The 14,826-nt window shown below is 54.5% G+C and overlaps 2 protein-coding genes across 7 annotated transcripts in view; both read right to left on the bottom strand.

The window, feature by feature from the left end:
* Adam15 (ADAM metallopeptidase domain 15) overlaps nucleotides 1-3,164 on the bottom strand; it is a 10,350-nt gene extending 7,186 nt beyond the window's left edge. For all 6 annotated transcript variants that reach the window (XM_005367176.3, XM_026789294.1, XM_005367172.3 and 3 more), the window contains exons 1-6: nucleotides 3,021-3,164; nucleotides 1,820-1,926; nucleotides 1,166-1,242; nucleotides 712-790; nucleotides 466-542; nucleotides 207-381 (exon numbers count right to left, since the gene is read on the bottom strand). In XM_005367176.3, coding sequence (XP_005367233.1) covers nucleotides 207-381; nucleotides 466-542; nucleotides 712-790; nucleotides 1,166-1,242; nucleotides 1,820-1,926; nucleotides 3,021-3,099 — 594 coding nt within the window. In that variant the 5' untranslated portion in view covers nucleotides 3,100-3,164. The remainder of the gene's footprint in view (nucleotides 1-206; nucleotides 382-465; nucleotides 543-711; nucleotides 791-1,165; nucleotides 1,243-1,819; nucleotides 1,927-3,020) is intronic.
* Nucleotides 3,165-3,454: 290 nt separating this feature from the next.
* Nucleotides 3,455-14,826, bottom strand: part of Dcst1 (DC-STAMP domain containing 1) — a 15,042-nt gene continuing 3,670 nt past the window's right edge. Inside the window, exons 5-17 of the mRNA XM_005367304.2 lie at nucleotides 12,969-13,097; nucleotides 12,488-12,627; nucleotides 11,621-11,825; nucleotides 11,379-11,522; nucleotides 10,466-10,587; nucleotides 9,961-10,118; nucleotides 8,044-8,143; nucleotides 7,624-7,719; nucleotides 7,385-7,511; nucleotides 7,162-7,281; nucleotides 6,213-6,355; nucleotides 5,929-6,042; nucleotides 3,455-3,723 (exon numbers count right to left, since the gene is read on the bottom strand). Coding sequence (XP_005367361.1) covers nucleotides 3,472-3,723; nucleotides 5,929-6,042; nucleotides 6,213-6,355; nucleotides 7,162-7,281; nucleotides 7,385-7,511; nucleotides 7,624-7,719; nucleotides 8,044-8,143; nucleotides 9,961-10,118; nucleotides 10,466-10,587; nucleotides 11,379-11,522; nucleotides 11,621-11,825; nucleotides 12,488-12,627; nucleotides 12,969-13,097 — 1,850 coding nt within the window. The 3' untranslated portion in view covers nucleotides 3,455-3,471. The remainder of the gene's footprint in view (nucleotides 3,724-5,928; nucleotides 6,043-6,212; nucleotides 6,356-7,161; nucleotides 7,282-7,384; nucleotides 7,512-7,623; nucleotides 7,720-8,043; nucleotides 8,144-9,960; nucleotides 10,119-10,465; nucleotides 10,588-11,378; nucleotides 11,523-11,620; nucleotides 11,826-12,487; nucleotides 12,628-12,968; nucleotides 13,098-14,826) is intronic.

A 14,826-nucleotide genomic window follows, 5' to 3' on the forward strand; every position in this document is an offset into this window, starting at 1 on the left:
CTGGCTGTCACTGCGCTGGCTGTTGTTACTGAACTGGCTGTCACTGTGCTGGCTGCCACTATGCTGGCTGTCACTGCTCTGGCTGTCACTGTGTTGGCTGCCACTATGCTGGCTGTCGCTGTGTTGGCTGCCAATATGCTGGCTGTCACTGCTCTGGCTGTCACTGTGCTGGCTGAGCCAGCCCGTGCTGCTTCCATGCCTCTCACCCTATGAATGCGGTGCTGTCCAGCCTGAGTGGGCAGAAGCGCATGCCAACTTGGGGCACAGGTGTGGCCTGGCAGGAGGAGGTCTTGGATCCGAGAAACAATGAGAGGACCCTGAAGGTCTCCAGGTCCCAGCTCCAGTGTATAGCTTCTCTCTGGGGACAGGACCACCAACCCCCTAAGGAAAAAGACAGGGAGTCAGAGGGCATTTGGGGTCCCTGCCCATGTGTCCTCTTCCCTGGTAGCAAACCATCCTTGGTACCTGATCCCGGAGCAGCTGCAGAGGGAGACCCATGAGCCGGGATGGCCCTGCACGCCTCCTCGGTAGCAGCAGTTTGCCTACAAAAGGGAAGCCACACTAGTAGCACCAGCTCACAGGGAAGACCAGAGAACCCTGGAGTCCAGCTTGCTAGCAGGGGATCCTCCCACTTCCTCCAGGGCTCCCACCCTCCCATCATCCTTCCCTCCTTTGCCAAGGCCAGACACAGCATGAGAGGGCCTGACTCACCAGATTGTGCCCCTCAGTGACCACCCGAGTGCCATCAGGCTGGTACCACACCAGAGTGGGGCGGCCAGGGACTAGATCTCTGTGACAAAAGGAAGGCAGGACCTGTGAAGCCACTTCATAGAGTATTGCTGTAACCGGCTAGTGAGGTGGGCAAGGCTATGCCAACAAAGTCCTCATTTCCTTGGAGGCCACAGACTTTAAAGGTTGGGCTGCCGTCTCCTCCAGCCTTTCTGTTCCAAAGTTTTTTGAGATATATGTCTGTATGAACTCAGTCAAGTTCATTTAATTTCTCTGGGCTTTGACTCCTTCCTGTGTTAAATAAGGATCACTCCATAAGAGTTATCTACCCTGTGAGACTGTTGGGAAGGAGTCCAGGAGGGTAGGTACTTCGTACTTGGTGCAGATAAATGTATGCAAACTTTTTCCCTGTGATTATTTATGTCTGCCATCTTACCTATTCTGTAGAAGCTCCAGGACATGAGTCTCACCGTCCAGCTCCACTGTGACCCTCAGGACCTCAGGCAGACCAGTCTGTGGACACCAGAGGCATGTCACCTCCCTAGTCCTGCCCACAACTCCTACCCTTTATAACCTGACAACCTCATGCTCTCAGGAGAGTACCAATGATTAGGTCACTGGTTGGGGATCCCAAGGGAGGGACCAGGAAGCACTGCCTGGACTGGGGCATTGTTCTAGGGGCTAGTGTGGGGAGGTCAAGGAAGGCAACTGGGCCACCCCTTCTCGGCTTCCTGCCCAGAGAGGAAGCATCATGAAGGACCCGGCACAGGCCCCAGCCCTTCCTCTGACTCAGCTGCAGAATGTGTGTCTGTCTGTCTGTCTGTCTGTCTGTCCCTTTCTGAACCTCTCCCTGAGCAAACAAGCAGTGTGTGATGAAAGGAGGTCCAGTATCACTGTCCCAGCGTACATGGGTGGGCTGACGGGGCTGAGGCAGACAAATGAGAGGAACCAGGTGCTGAGGAAAAGCCACTGGACCCGGCTCGACCTGCTACAAGGTCTGTTCATTGGCTGTTTATCCAAATTTTTGGCCTCAAGATAATAACTAATAATAATGTGAAGTGTGAGAACGTATTAGCAGGGTAGGACTCACCTGAAGCATTTCTGTTAGGCTAACTGGGGGGCTGTACTGACCGACCTGCCTCTCCAAGGATCCACTCAGGGCCCTCTCTGGTTTGGCTTGCTGCTCCTCAGTGTCTCCTGTGGGGGCCGAGAAGATTGCTGAGGGAATTCTCAGCGAGGCTGGGGTGCCTGGTGTCCCCAGACCTATCAACTCTCGCACAGCAAGGCCTAGCAGTGACTTTAGGGCTCCTGCACTGCATGCTGGCACTTAACGAAGGATCCTGGAAATCCCAACTGGCCGATTTCATCCCCAAGTCCCTAAAGAAAGTTCAGCTTATCCAGTCTCTCTGGCCAATCCCAGGTTCTCGCACGGACCCTCCCTGTTCCCATCTCTTCTCAATCACACCCTCCACCCAATCAGGAATGCGCTTTTTTAGGACTGGGAGAAGCCTTGTGGCCTGGTGCCCACTTGCCCTTCCTTTCCCTCACAGATGCTGGGAACACCCATCTCTGGGTGAGCAGTGCAAACACCGACCTCCCTAAACAGCCTTGATGCCCAGTCAGGCGCACCCGTTCCCAACAGCCTCCGCTTCCTCCGCCAGCACCCCCAACAATGGCCCTCTCCCCTCCGGACACTCCACCCCCGCCTACCCTCTCGGCCCCCAGCCCAAGACAGCAGCGGGAAGTGAAAGTTCCAAGGAGGAGTTGCTGTCCCAGCCTCTTTCCTGGCTAGTGTTCCCTCCCTGTGCTGCTCCGGGGGCCCCTCCCGCTCCTCCAGGCTCCTGGTGGCCACTGCACCAGAGTGAGCGATGTTGGCCGCCCAGATGTGGAATGAACGGCTGGAAATAATCCTTTTCACTAAAAGCCCACCAGCCATGCCTGTTCCCGGCACTGCACAGAGTGGAACTGTCAGCTAGGCCCTAGAGAGACGAAGACGTCAGTCCTGAGAAGTGACACTTTCCAGGATTCTGAGGGGCGCTGGGCAGGCCCCTCAACTCAAAGCGGAACCTGAAAGTGTCTGCCGGGATCACGAAGGACTTCTGGATAAGGAACGCCAGCATCCTCCTCCCTTCACTATTCCCTCGCCGAATCACCAGCCCTAGGCCTTGGTCAGCAAACCAGACAGGCTGCACCCTAGTTAAGCTCGGGCTGACCGCAGCACTCAGTGTCTCCGGGTTCCCTTGTACCTCTTCCCAGTCACCACCTCGACCCACTCCCGCCAAGGAACTCACCTATATTTGGGAGCGGCGGGGAGGGCCGAGGGCTGCCCGCACCCAGGAGTCCCAGGGCCCAGAGCAGCGCCAGCCGCATAGCCGCGGAGCTCCGGGTCGGGCAAAGGCAGCAGGTGCGGGGCCACGCGCGGAGGAGCAGCGGGGTCGGACACTAGCTCTGCGCGGCCGGCGCAGCCACCAGGCCCCGCCCCGCCCCGTCCGCGGCCCCCCGAGGCCCCGCCCCTGCCGCCCAGCGCAGCCTCTTTCCGGCGGCTCCCGGGGTCGGTGTGGAGGCGGCGGGGCGCGCGCCTTCCCCCGCTGTTCGCTGCGGTCCGGCCTCGGGTCTGTGGCCCGGCTTGGTGAGGGTCGTGCGGACCGACACTTCCAGCTTCCCCAGTCCCCGACCCCCGCGAAGCGCCAGTCGCAGGAGCGTGCATCACACTTTATTAAGCAAGAAGGCGGGCAGCATCCCTCACTCGCCATAGACGGTGTCGTCGTTGCTGTCGCTGTAGGCGGAGGAAGAGAGCTCCTCGAGGGGTGTACACACCGGGCACCGCCGTCGCATGTCGTCCCAACACGACCCGCAGTACACGGCCTGGCAGTCCGGCGTGGGGCACACGTAGGACTTGGGCGTCTCCGGTGCCTGGCACACTACGCAGCGCCGACGCGTCAAGCGGCGCAGGAGAGGGCTCCAGCGGTACAGAGTGTCCACCAGGTGGTGGCGCTGTTGAGAGGCGGGGTGGGTTGGTTAATGCCAGGTGGGCTGAGCAGAAAGAGTTGTCAGGACCACTGGGCAGCTCTTAAAGTCTCAAGTCCCAAGCAAGGCCTGACTGGTTTGTTGAAGGCAGCTGGGGTGGACCAGAAGAGCCCTGGAGGGAGAGAGTGCTGTGGAGGTGAGTCTTACAGAGCCGCCTTTCCTCCACGGTGGAATGCAGAACCTCTCCCAAGGATAACCTGCAGCAGCTATTATGTGTACCCGTAGAGTGGCTTCATTTGATCCTTACAGTGAGGCTTAGAAGGGAGCAGGGCAGACAGGGATTACTGGAGAGATGTCTCAGTGCTTCAAAACCCTGGCCGCTCTTCCAGAGGGCCCAGGTTTGAGTCCGAGCACCAAACAATTGTCTGTAACTCTAGTTCCAGGGGGTCTGATGATCTCCTGGCCTCCTTGGGCACCAGCCACTCACAAGGTGCACAGAGACATATACGTGAGCAAAACACCCGTTTGCAATAAGAAGATGAAAAATTTTTAAATCTAAAAAACAAAACTTAGAAAGAAAGTGTAACTTTCGTGAGTCAGATCTCAGTCAAACCTGGCAGGAGCCAAATTACAAATTTTGCTGTTATTAGACTAAGTATCCCAGTTTCCAGATGGCTTCATACAATTGCCGGGAACCATCACTGGCCATTGCTTAAGAAATCCCAGGGCCTCACTGCCTGCCAGATAAAAGCAGCTCTGGGCTTGGCCTTCAGAACACTCAGATCTATTTCTTTGTAGCCTTGCTCTGTCTCCCTTGTCTAAGCCTTTTCCTTAGCTTAGCCTTTGGTCTTGGCATTCACTTTGGTCTCTGAAGGTTTTTTTTTTTTTCACATCCTGTTCCTTTAGCTTAGAATATATATCCCTTCTACTTCATAGACATTCCGGTTCTGTTTTCTTCAGGACCAAGGTCAAGGGATCCCAGCCTGTTGGTGCCATATTTATGTGTGCCTCGGGGCAGTCAGAGGAAAACTTGTGAATGTTATTTCCTTCTACCATGTGGGTGGGATTGAACTCAAGTCATCAGGCTAGGTGGCAGGTCACTGTAGCCGCTTAACTGTCTTTCTGATCATAATGGTAGCACCTGTAAAAAGACTGCAGTAAACAACTCAACTAAACAAAACGATGTGTGGACTGGATTGTAGCTCGGTGGTAGAGCCCATGCCTTCTGTTCATCCCAATACCCCTCCGTGTGTGTGTGTGTGTGTGTGTGTGTGTGTGTGTGTGTGTGTGTAATCGTTTACTGTTATTTTGTTTTTCAAGACATGACTTCTCTGTGTATCTCTTGCTGTTTAGGAGCTTGCTCTGCAGACCAGGCTGGTTTTGAACTAGGAGATCCGCCTGCCTCTGCTTCGAGTGCTGGGTGGGATTAAGGTGTAGCCACCTCTGCCTGGCAGTGCTTACCGTTACTGTTACCATCTCTCCTTCGGGGAGAGAACTGATGGAGAAAGAGTTGTTTGCTCCAGGCATATAGTGACATCCAGTGACAACTAACACACACACATAGAATGCTCTTCTCCCAGCATCAAGGAAGTAAAGCAGTCATTGTAACAACTGAACCATGATGTAATTCCCACCATCTTACAGAAAAGAGAGCACATGGCGGAGATGGAGGTGGAGTTAACCAAAGCGTCTTTGCAACCTAGTTACCCTTCTTACAACTGAGGAATGGTCTCACATCCTGTCCACACGCCCTTCTGTTCCAAAGAAGAATAGACACAGCGAGGACCACAGGCTCCCACAGCTTTCGGAAGTGTGGATTCAGACCCGGTTCTGACTGTGTCCCCCAGAGATCACAAGCTCCTTCATGAAGCTCTCCTATACCCCCCACCACCCGCCTTTCTCTTTTCCGGAACCACCTTGGGCTCGTCAGCGGCTTCTTTCTGATCAGTGTTGCTTGATTTCCTACAGACCATCAGATCTGACTTCCCCTTTCTATCCCTCCTAAAGGGCCACCACTGGTCTCAGACTGTGCTGAATACTGAAGTTCATAGACAGATACAGCCCTGACCTCCAGAAGAAGTTGGAACCCACATCCTGCCAGACACACCCAGCTCCAGTGAGCCTGGGACAACAGAGGGTGCAGAGGGTGCTGAGTGTACTGAAAAGGGTGCCCCTTCTCTGAGAGTCCAGATCCAGGTGAGAGCTGGCAGGCTTGCCCGGGACTGTACTTACCGGAGCCCTCTGCTGATGTGCCCGACGGACAATGGCGGTCCTCCTCAGTTTAGTGAAAGCTGCCCTCTTCCTGAGCAACTCATTGTAGAGGAAGAGAACCCGCTTCTTCTCTCGCTGAAGGGTTGGGTAAGGAGCAAGAGGAACTCAGTCATAGTGCCAGAGCAGGGAGGGACACAGGGCTGGTGTGTGCGCGTGTGTGCGCGCGCGCCTGTGTGTGTATGTGTGTGTGTGTGTGTGTCCACCCTCGTGTGTGTGTTGAGGGGTGGAGTTGTCTGCGAGTTCACCTTGGGGAAGTAGAAAGCTGCAATGACTCTCCGGAGCCTGTAGCCAAAAGCTTGGACTAGGCAGAGACACACGAGGAGAACGGTTGGCAGTGAAGCTCTCCAGTAGGCCCTTGCATCCATGCCCACGGGTTGAGGCAGACAGGCTGGGGGAGGAGACAGGCTGTCAGCAGTCTGGTCAGGGCCAGCTGAGGGACAGGGCAGCACCAGGTTGATCTCCTGCTCCAGTAGGAGGTACAGGATGGGCTTCCAGTTTAACTTCCCCTTGCTTCTTCTCCTCCATCTTTTTTTTTTTCTTTTTCAGTTTTTCAAGACAGGGTTTCTCTGTGGCTTTGGAACCTGTCCTGGAACTAGCTCTTTTTTTAAAAAAAAATTATTTATTTATTATGTATACAATATTCTGTCTGTAGCCGGGCGGTGGTGGCGCACGCCTTTAATCCCAGCACTCGAGAGGCAGAGGCAGGCGGATCTCTGTGAGTTCGAGACCAGCCTGGTCTACAGGGCTAGTTCCAGGACAGGCTCCAAAGCCACAGAGAAACCCTGTCTCGAAAAACCAAAAAAAGAAAAAAAAAAAGAAAAAAAAATATTCTGTCTGTATGTCTGCAGGCCAGAAGAGGGCACCAGCTCTCAATACAGATGGTTGTGAGCCACCATGTGGTTACTGGGAATTGAACTCAGGACCTCTGGAAGAGCAGTCAGTGCTCTTTAACCGCTGAGCCATCTCTCCAGCCCCTGGAACTAGCTCTTGTAGACCAGGCTGGCCTCGAACTCACAACCTGCCTCTGCCTCCTGAGTGCTGGGATTAAAGGCGTGCGCCACCACCGCCCAGCTCCTCCATTTTACATAGCTTCTATTATCTGCCCTCCCCACAATGACACCTCCTCCGAAGGCTGATTGAGCTTTTCTGGACTCTGAGTTTTCCAGTTCGAGGATACCAAAGTTCTTCCCTTACGCATGTTGTCGGATTCCACCACTCCTGTATCCGAGGAGGTGTTCAGAGCTCCGATGGTTCTTCGTAGAAGCCTGGCCAGCATAGAGTCTCCCTCAACCTTCACCTCCAGTCTGTGACTGCCTGGTCAGAGTGGAGAGAAAGAGACTAGGGTTGGAGACTTGGGAGGAGGAGAGAGGAGAGGTCGAGGAGACATGCTTTGGGGGAGGGGCTGTCACGGGCTCACTGCGGAAGGAGTACTGCAGGAAGGAATGCCGGCGGACGGCGTCAAAGATGGAGTAGAGCACCCAGTCGAGCCCACACAGCACCAGCAGCAGGAGCACCATAGGCAGCGTCTCCAGGAGCTCCCTTGCCTGTGGGGAGCCCAGGTAGATATGGTTGGGCCCCCTGCCCTGGCTTGGGGTGTTCTTTGCCCTTCACCCTCAGAGTCCCACCCATCCCCAACCTGCTCCCGACCCAGCTCACCACGTTTCGCATTTCTGAGGCCTGGATGGAGGGCTTGAAAGGGAAGATAACGGATCTCTTCTCTGCCTTGCGGAGGGGCAACAGACTCTGTTTGCCCTTAAAAAAAAGTGTGGGGGGGGGGGGACTGAACGTGTGGCTCAGCTGTTAAGAGCGCTTACTGCCCTTTCAGAGGTTAGGTTCTGTTGCCAGCACCCATATCAGGTGACTCACAACTGCCTGTAAGTCCAGTTACAGGAGATTCAGAACCCACTGCTGGCCTCTGAAGGCACTACATGCATGCCTATGGCACACATACAGACAAGCAGGCAAAACACATTAAAAATGTCTCTATAGGGAAAAACCTTAGGGACCTTCACTCTCCTGAGGTATGTCCACACAGGGCGCAGTAAGGCGTCCCCTGGCAGGGCTGAGCTCGCTCACCAGCTTCTTCCTGCGCTCATCAATCTGATGGAAGTAGGTGGTGACGTAGATGTTGTCAAAGCGGATGTCCCAGTTGTAACTGTCCATGTAGGAGAAGGACCTATGAAGGACAGACAGGGTGTGTCCAGCTCCTGCCTCGTCTCCCATCAACACTCAATGGCAGACCAACAGCATTCCCTGTGTCTAAAGCCAGGGCCAGTGAGCTGGGTGAAAGAAGCTGCACCCTGCCTTCTGGCTGTGCAGTAGACTGTCCATCTGTGTGACTGCTGAGACCCAACAGAGGGCATGCACACTCTGTGGGTTAGGGGCATATGTTTATCTTGCAGGATGAAAGAAGTAGATGCTCAGAGGCAGAAAACCCTCCAGATTGCAAGAATCACTCTGTATGATGGCTCCCGTGTTCACTTTTATTTATTATTTTTGAGACAAGGTCTCACCATGTAGCCTTGACTGGCCTCGAATTCATAGAGATCTGCCCGCCTTGGCCTCCCGAATGCTGGCGTTAAAGGCATGCACTACCACCTTTTCCAGCTTTGCCTGCTGCACACCTCAAACAGAACTCCTATCCAGTGTGTGTGTGTGTGTGTGTGTGTGTGTGTGTGTGCAAACGTGTATAAGTAGCTGTTCTCTGTGTAACTTCCAAAGTCACATATAATGCTTGTTTACTAAGGAAAAATTCTAATTGCGAAACATGTTAAGTTGCCAAAATATATTAAACTATATAAAACATAAAACATGAATCCCACTTTTAAAGAACAATGCCAAGGAGGCGCTTCAAAGAAATGCAGAGATAGACTGGGGCGCCCCCTTGTGGAGAGACCTACCACTGCAAGATTGGATTTCCTAGGCTGGGGACAACCCTTCCCCCAGCTGTCCTGGTTGAGTGATCTCACCAAGGTTGAAAGCCTGGCGGTGACTCCAGATTCTACGCTTCCTCCCTTCCCTCCCCAGGCTTGGCTTTGAGAACTGCTGTACCTTTCCATTTCCTTCCATTTCGGGCCATCTTCCTAACCTCCGACCTAGCCTGGCCTCTGCCCCCGTACTGTCCTCCACCCTCCCCATCCCTACCCCCATCAGGGCCTTCCTGTAGGGCTTTCCAGGCTCTCCTAGCCAAGTTGCCCTTAGCTCAGCTCCACCCCAGTCACTGCCCCATGAGCTGTGCACGTGTCCAGGTCCTTGGTCAGGACACTGTCCTACCTTCCCTTGACTACACATCTACCCCACCTGCAGCCTCTGGATCCCAGAGATGACCACCCCATGGTGCTTTCCCACAGCCAGTCTATAGTATTGCTCTTGAGCCATCTGTGTCTGTGGGTGTCTTTGCCACCACTTCAACTAGAGCAGGAATGTCTCCAGGGTAGCATATGGCTTGTTCACCTTTGTCCTTCCACAGGGCCCTGGGTATGCATATAATCATTCACTTGGGGCCACTCTAGCCTGAAGAACAGAGGCAGACAGCAAGGGTCCCTATGACTGCCATCGCCTAGCTCCTGCCCAGCCCAGACATTTGAGGGTGAAGAAGAGAAGAAGGTCCAGAAGTCAGTGGGGGAACTTGAGCAAAGTGAGGGCCAGGGAAGCCCCAGGTAGACACTGGGTGGGTCGGGGTGAGGACTTTGTTCTAAATGGATGGAAAGGAGCTGCCAACACAGCAGGCAGAAGAGAATGAAAGCAAAACTGGATGATAAAAACGGCACAAAGTCAGAGCCAAGGGGAATATGAAGGGCAAGGGAAAAAAAGTCCACAGTCAAAGCTAAATGTGTGTGGCAAGGCGGGGAGGAGGGGAGCCGGTGTTAGCCCATGAACTGTAAAAACGAGCAAATCAGGATTAGGGTCCCGATCAGGGGTTCAGCCCTGCATCTCTTATACCAGGGTTCCCATGAGGGGAGGGAGGGGCAACAGGTGGGGCTCGGGGCTCACGCATGGAAGACCAGCAGGAAGGTGCAGGACAACAGTGCGTGCAGCAGCGCCACAGTCCACTGCAGATGGGCTTCCTGCTGTCGGACATAGTCCCGCACCTCAACGCTCACGTGTTCCCAGGGTGTGCTGAGACCCAGCACCGCAGCTTGTTTCTCCTCCTGGGAAGGGAATGGGCGCACAGCCTGCTGCAGCCTCTCGGGGACACATTGCTTAGCCCCGATCCCCCAGCTCACCTGCTCATCAGCCTCTGTGACTGTCTTGCTTCCCCTCACCCACATTAGCTGACACCGTTTGATGCCTATTTCTTCCATCCCCAGCCAGAGAGATGCGTTCCACAGGCTGGCATGACTCTCCCGCGCTGGCCTTCTCTACCCCTCTTCCGCACTCCGCCGCCTTCCCCGGGGCCTCTCACTTGTCCTTCTCCCTGCCTTGTTCCTTGATGCCTTCCTTCCTCCCCTCCTACTCCTATCTGCTCTTCTCCCTCTCCCACGCCTCTGCCTCCTACCTTAATGTCAATATTGGCTGAAAACTCTCCATACAGACCATGAATAGACTGGTTGAGCGAATCGTAGGTTTGCCCAAAGTTGCCTTCCACCGGGATGCGCTTGTGGCACCAAATCTCCATCACTGGTGGACAGTGGCGCCAAGTCAGGCCTCTTTGGGCTGAGTCCAGGCTCTACTGGCCCTGGATCCTCAGCCCCACCCCCAGCAGCAAGGCCTGATGCCGTCCTTTTTTTTTTTTTTTTTTTTTTTTTTTTGTCTTTTGTTTTTCAAGACAGAGTTTCTCTGTGTGACATTCCTGGCTGTCCTGGAACTCCTTCTGTAGACCAGGGTGGCCTCGTACTCACAGAGATTCTCCTGCCTCTGCCTCCCAAGTGCTGGGATTACGGGCGTGTGCCACCACCACCTGGCTACTTTGTTGTTGTTTTTGGATTTTTGAGGCAGGGTTTCTCTGTGTACCCCTGGCTACTCTGGAACTCCCTCTGTAGACCAGGCTGGCCTTGAACTCACTGAGCTCCTGCTGCCTCTGCCTCCCAAGTGCTGGGGTAAACTGTTTAGCACTTCACTCTTATTTTTGCATCTGCCCTTAACGTACTGAATACTAATAATGGTTCCCAGCATTTCTAGAGCAGTTCCTCCAGGTGCCACTTCTGTTAGCACTTGGCATGCATTAGCCTGTTAAATCTCAAAACCCTAATGGGGATGAGAACTGTTATTCTATCAGTCTTCCCAATGGAGAGACAGAATTCACAGCTTAGCTGAAACTTATCCGCACTGTAGAGAAATCAGCAGAGTGGACTCATGTACCCATGAGCCCACATCCTCTATACCTGCCAACCCTCTGGCCTTATACCTATTCTGGTCTCCAAGGATTCATCCCCTTTAATCTGGGGATCCCTCATCATCCTGCCACTGACCCTTGGCAACGCTGCAGAAGAACTTGAACTTCATGGGCAGGCAAAGCAGGTGGTTCAGGAGAGGCACCCAGATGTGCTGCATGCACTGCTGGTGCTTGTCCTCAAACCAGCGATGGCAGTTGACGATGGCCTTATTCACCACGTCTGCAGCAAAGACAGCAGTGTCCAGGGCTTCCATGCCCTGGGCTGGAGCTTGGCTCTGAAGCCCACCCCACCCCGCCCTGCTCAGGAACACTCCTCACAAGAGCAGCGCAACTTGGTCTTCAGCTCGTACATCTTCTGTGTGGATAGGTGGCGTCCCCCTCCGGGGACTCCACGGCTCTCTGCATCTGGAGTGTCTGTGGCATCCTCAGGTGAGTAACCAATCTCACTCCTCACCTGGGCATCCAGGTCCTCGAAGGAGGTAGAGATGTTCCATGTCTCTGCTTTCAGTGACTCTCTGCTGCCCTGGGGTTAGAGAGCAGGAGGCAGCAGGGCAGGCTTCGAACCTGTGGCTTCCCAGTGTGTCTTCCAGCAGTGCCATGCTCCTGTTCTCACCTCGGCCCACAGGGATCTAGCTCTGAGACAACCCCGCCCCAGTTCCCCACAGCTTACATGCTTGGTAGCCTCGCCTCCCCCTTGTGGCTCTGCCTTCCTTCCGACCCTCAGCTTTCCCTTGGGTCTCCAGTTCTCATCTTTATTGATCAATGATTCCCATAATTTTGAACTTTACACCTTCAGTCCTCTTCTCCCAGACCCCTGGGGCCTCCCCTCTCCCAGTCCTCTCCTCTCCAACATTCCCAACCTCCTAGCAGCTAGCCCCCGAATTTCCCATTCTCTGATCCTCTGGTCTTCAAAGGCCAATGTCCCCAATTTCCCTACATTCTAATTCAGCTGCCTATCTAGAGTCCTGCCCTGCAGGTATCTGGAAATGTGGAGGTATGCATGTCTGATGGTAGGGTGTTCTGGGGTTTAGCACCCCAAGATCAGGAAGGGATCTGCAATGTTTGGGTCCGGGTACAGTACTACAAAATACACTTGGAGCACCCCCACCAGGGTACCATAGATCCAAGATCATGTTCCCAGATCAGCCCAGTCAGCCCTGGGGACAGAGACTACAGGATTCTGACCAGCAGGTCCTTGAACACGGCCCGCAGCGGGGCTGTGGAGATGCGCCAGGCCGCTTGGGTGTTATTGATCTGCAGCTCCACGGTGCAGCCCAGGGATGCTATCACCTCATTCAGGTTGTACTGCAGGTTGGCTGCTGGCCCTAGCAGAAGAGAGCTGGTGGGTCACCTCTGCAGGGGCAGCCCCTTCTTAGAGCCACCCCTGGCACCTTCTCTGCATGTGGGCCCCCTGTGAGCCCATCGGCCATTTCTAGGCCTGTTACTGATGAGCCCGAGTCTGTGAGAGATCCGTTCAATCCTTGTCTTTGCAGCCCCATAAACTAGGGAGGTGGGAAGGCACTCTCAGGGGAATGCAGAAACTTGGAACAGTAAGATGCACCACCCCACCACCACACTCTTCTTCAACATGGTGCCCACTGGGTGATCTGCCCATGGTCACTGCTTTGGTGTCACCAGCTGGCACTGTGGGATAGCCACTCCTCACCTTTGTAGATGGCAGCCAAAGCATATCCCAGGGCAAAGAGTCTGCCTTCTTTGCCCAGCATCTTGGGTATCAACAGGACACTGGCACAGCGAGTATGAGGGGAGGTCCCCCAGCCTATGGCCCCCAAGCCTATTGGGAAATCCAGAGGGCGGGGAGATGAAGTAAAAAAGCAACCTCACATTTACCAGACCTCCACCTGCTCCAGCCCGCTCCTGGGTCTGTCTGCCCTCTTCTCCATTTATGCCTACTCTGATGTGCTTTACAGGCCTCCTTCCTCCCTCCTGCCCTTCCTTCCTTCCTTCCTTCCTTCCTTCCTTCCTTCCTTCCTTCCTTCCTTCCTTCCTTCTTCCTGCCCTTCCTTTTCCCTCCCTCCCTTCCTCCCTCCCTCCCTTCCTCCCTCTCTCCCTCTCTTCCTCCCTCCCTCTCTTCCTCCCTCTCTCCCTCTCTTCCTCCCTTCCTCCCTCCCCCCTCCCTCCCTCTCTTCCTCCCTCCCTCTCTTCCTCCCTCCCTCTCTTCTTCCCTCCCTCCCTCCCACCTTCCGTCCCTCTCTTCCTCCCTTTTTCCCTCCCTCCCTCCCTCTCTCCCTCTACCAGCCATTTATAGAGTACGCTATATATCTATTTCTGGAAAGTCCCTGGGAGATGGTTAGGGACACAAAAGTCATGGTCACACTAGTGTGTGCCTGTGAGTGTGCATGTGTGTGTCAGGAGTCCACGCTTTCCACACTCAGGCAGAAGCATTTATGTTAGGCAGTGAGAGAGTCCAGCAGACAAAGGAGACATTGAGGAAATGGGCACTGATGCCCAAGGTGGCCAGAGGAACAGCCAGAGCCCACCCGGACAGTCCCGGTCTGGCGCCCACAGCACCCACATCCCCACCCTTCCTGCGCAGAGTCTCCTGATCAGCAGTCACAGCAGCACATGTGGTCTCAGCAAGGAGACAGTGAGCTCCGCGAAGCTCATAATCCAGAGAGAAAGACAGACAAGTAAACAAATGACTACCACGGGACAGACGTGCTCAGTGTACCAGGGAGGGGCTTACGGGGAGAGCTGCGGAGCCAAGGAGGGTGTGGGTATTTCTGCAGGGAGGGGTGGGGCTGGGAAGGCTGGACAAAGGAGATGATGTGTCAGCTGGGCCTGGGAGATGAGTAACTGTTGTTAGGAGCACAGATGGCAGCCCAGGACAAAGGAACAGCATGAGCCCGTCAGAGAACAAGAAGATCCCCATGTGGATAAAGTCTTTGCCCAACGGTGGCCAAAGCAAGCCCCAAATACTTATACTCCCACCATTTCCCCAGTCCTCCCCCAGTCCCCATCATCACTTCCTGGGACGAGAGCCTGTTGTTGCAGCCCTGCACATGCCATGCAAGTGTTCTACAGTGAGCTCTACCCCTAGCTCCTGGCCTGGAACTATTTCATGTGTTTATCACACCATGTACGTACACCATGTGTGTGCCTACTCATGGAGGCCAGAGAGGGTGTTGGATCTCTGGAATTAGAGTCACAGACAGTTGTGAGCTGCCATGTGGATGTTGGGAATAGTACCCAGGCCCCTGGAGGAACAGCCGGTCTCTTAACCACTGAGCATCTCTCCAGCCGTATGTACTGAAACTTTCTAGCCTGTCTCCACGCCCCCTCTCACTACCTTCCACTCCAGTGGCCAAGCTGATCTTATCAAAGGTAAACAGTGGCAGTCTTCCCTCCTCAGTCTCTGCTACGCCTGTGGAGAGCTCCTGAAGCCTTCCCCATGCACCACAGACCCCAGATCAGCCCCTCCACCTTCTGCAGGGATCGAGCTCCTGAAGCCTTCCCCATGCACCACAGACCCCAGATCAGCCCCTCCACCTTCTGCAGGGATC

Source organism: Microtus ochrogaster, unplaced genomic scaffold (genome assembly GCF_000317375.1).
Source record: "Microtus ochrogaster isolate Prairie Vole_2 unplaced genomic scaffold, MicOch1.0 UNK16, whole genome shotgun sequence".
Lineage (NCBI taxonomy): Eukaryota > Metazoa > Chordata > Mammalia > Rodentia > Cricetidae > Microtus > Microtus ochrogaster.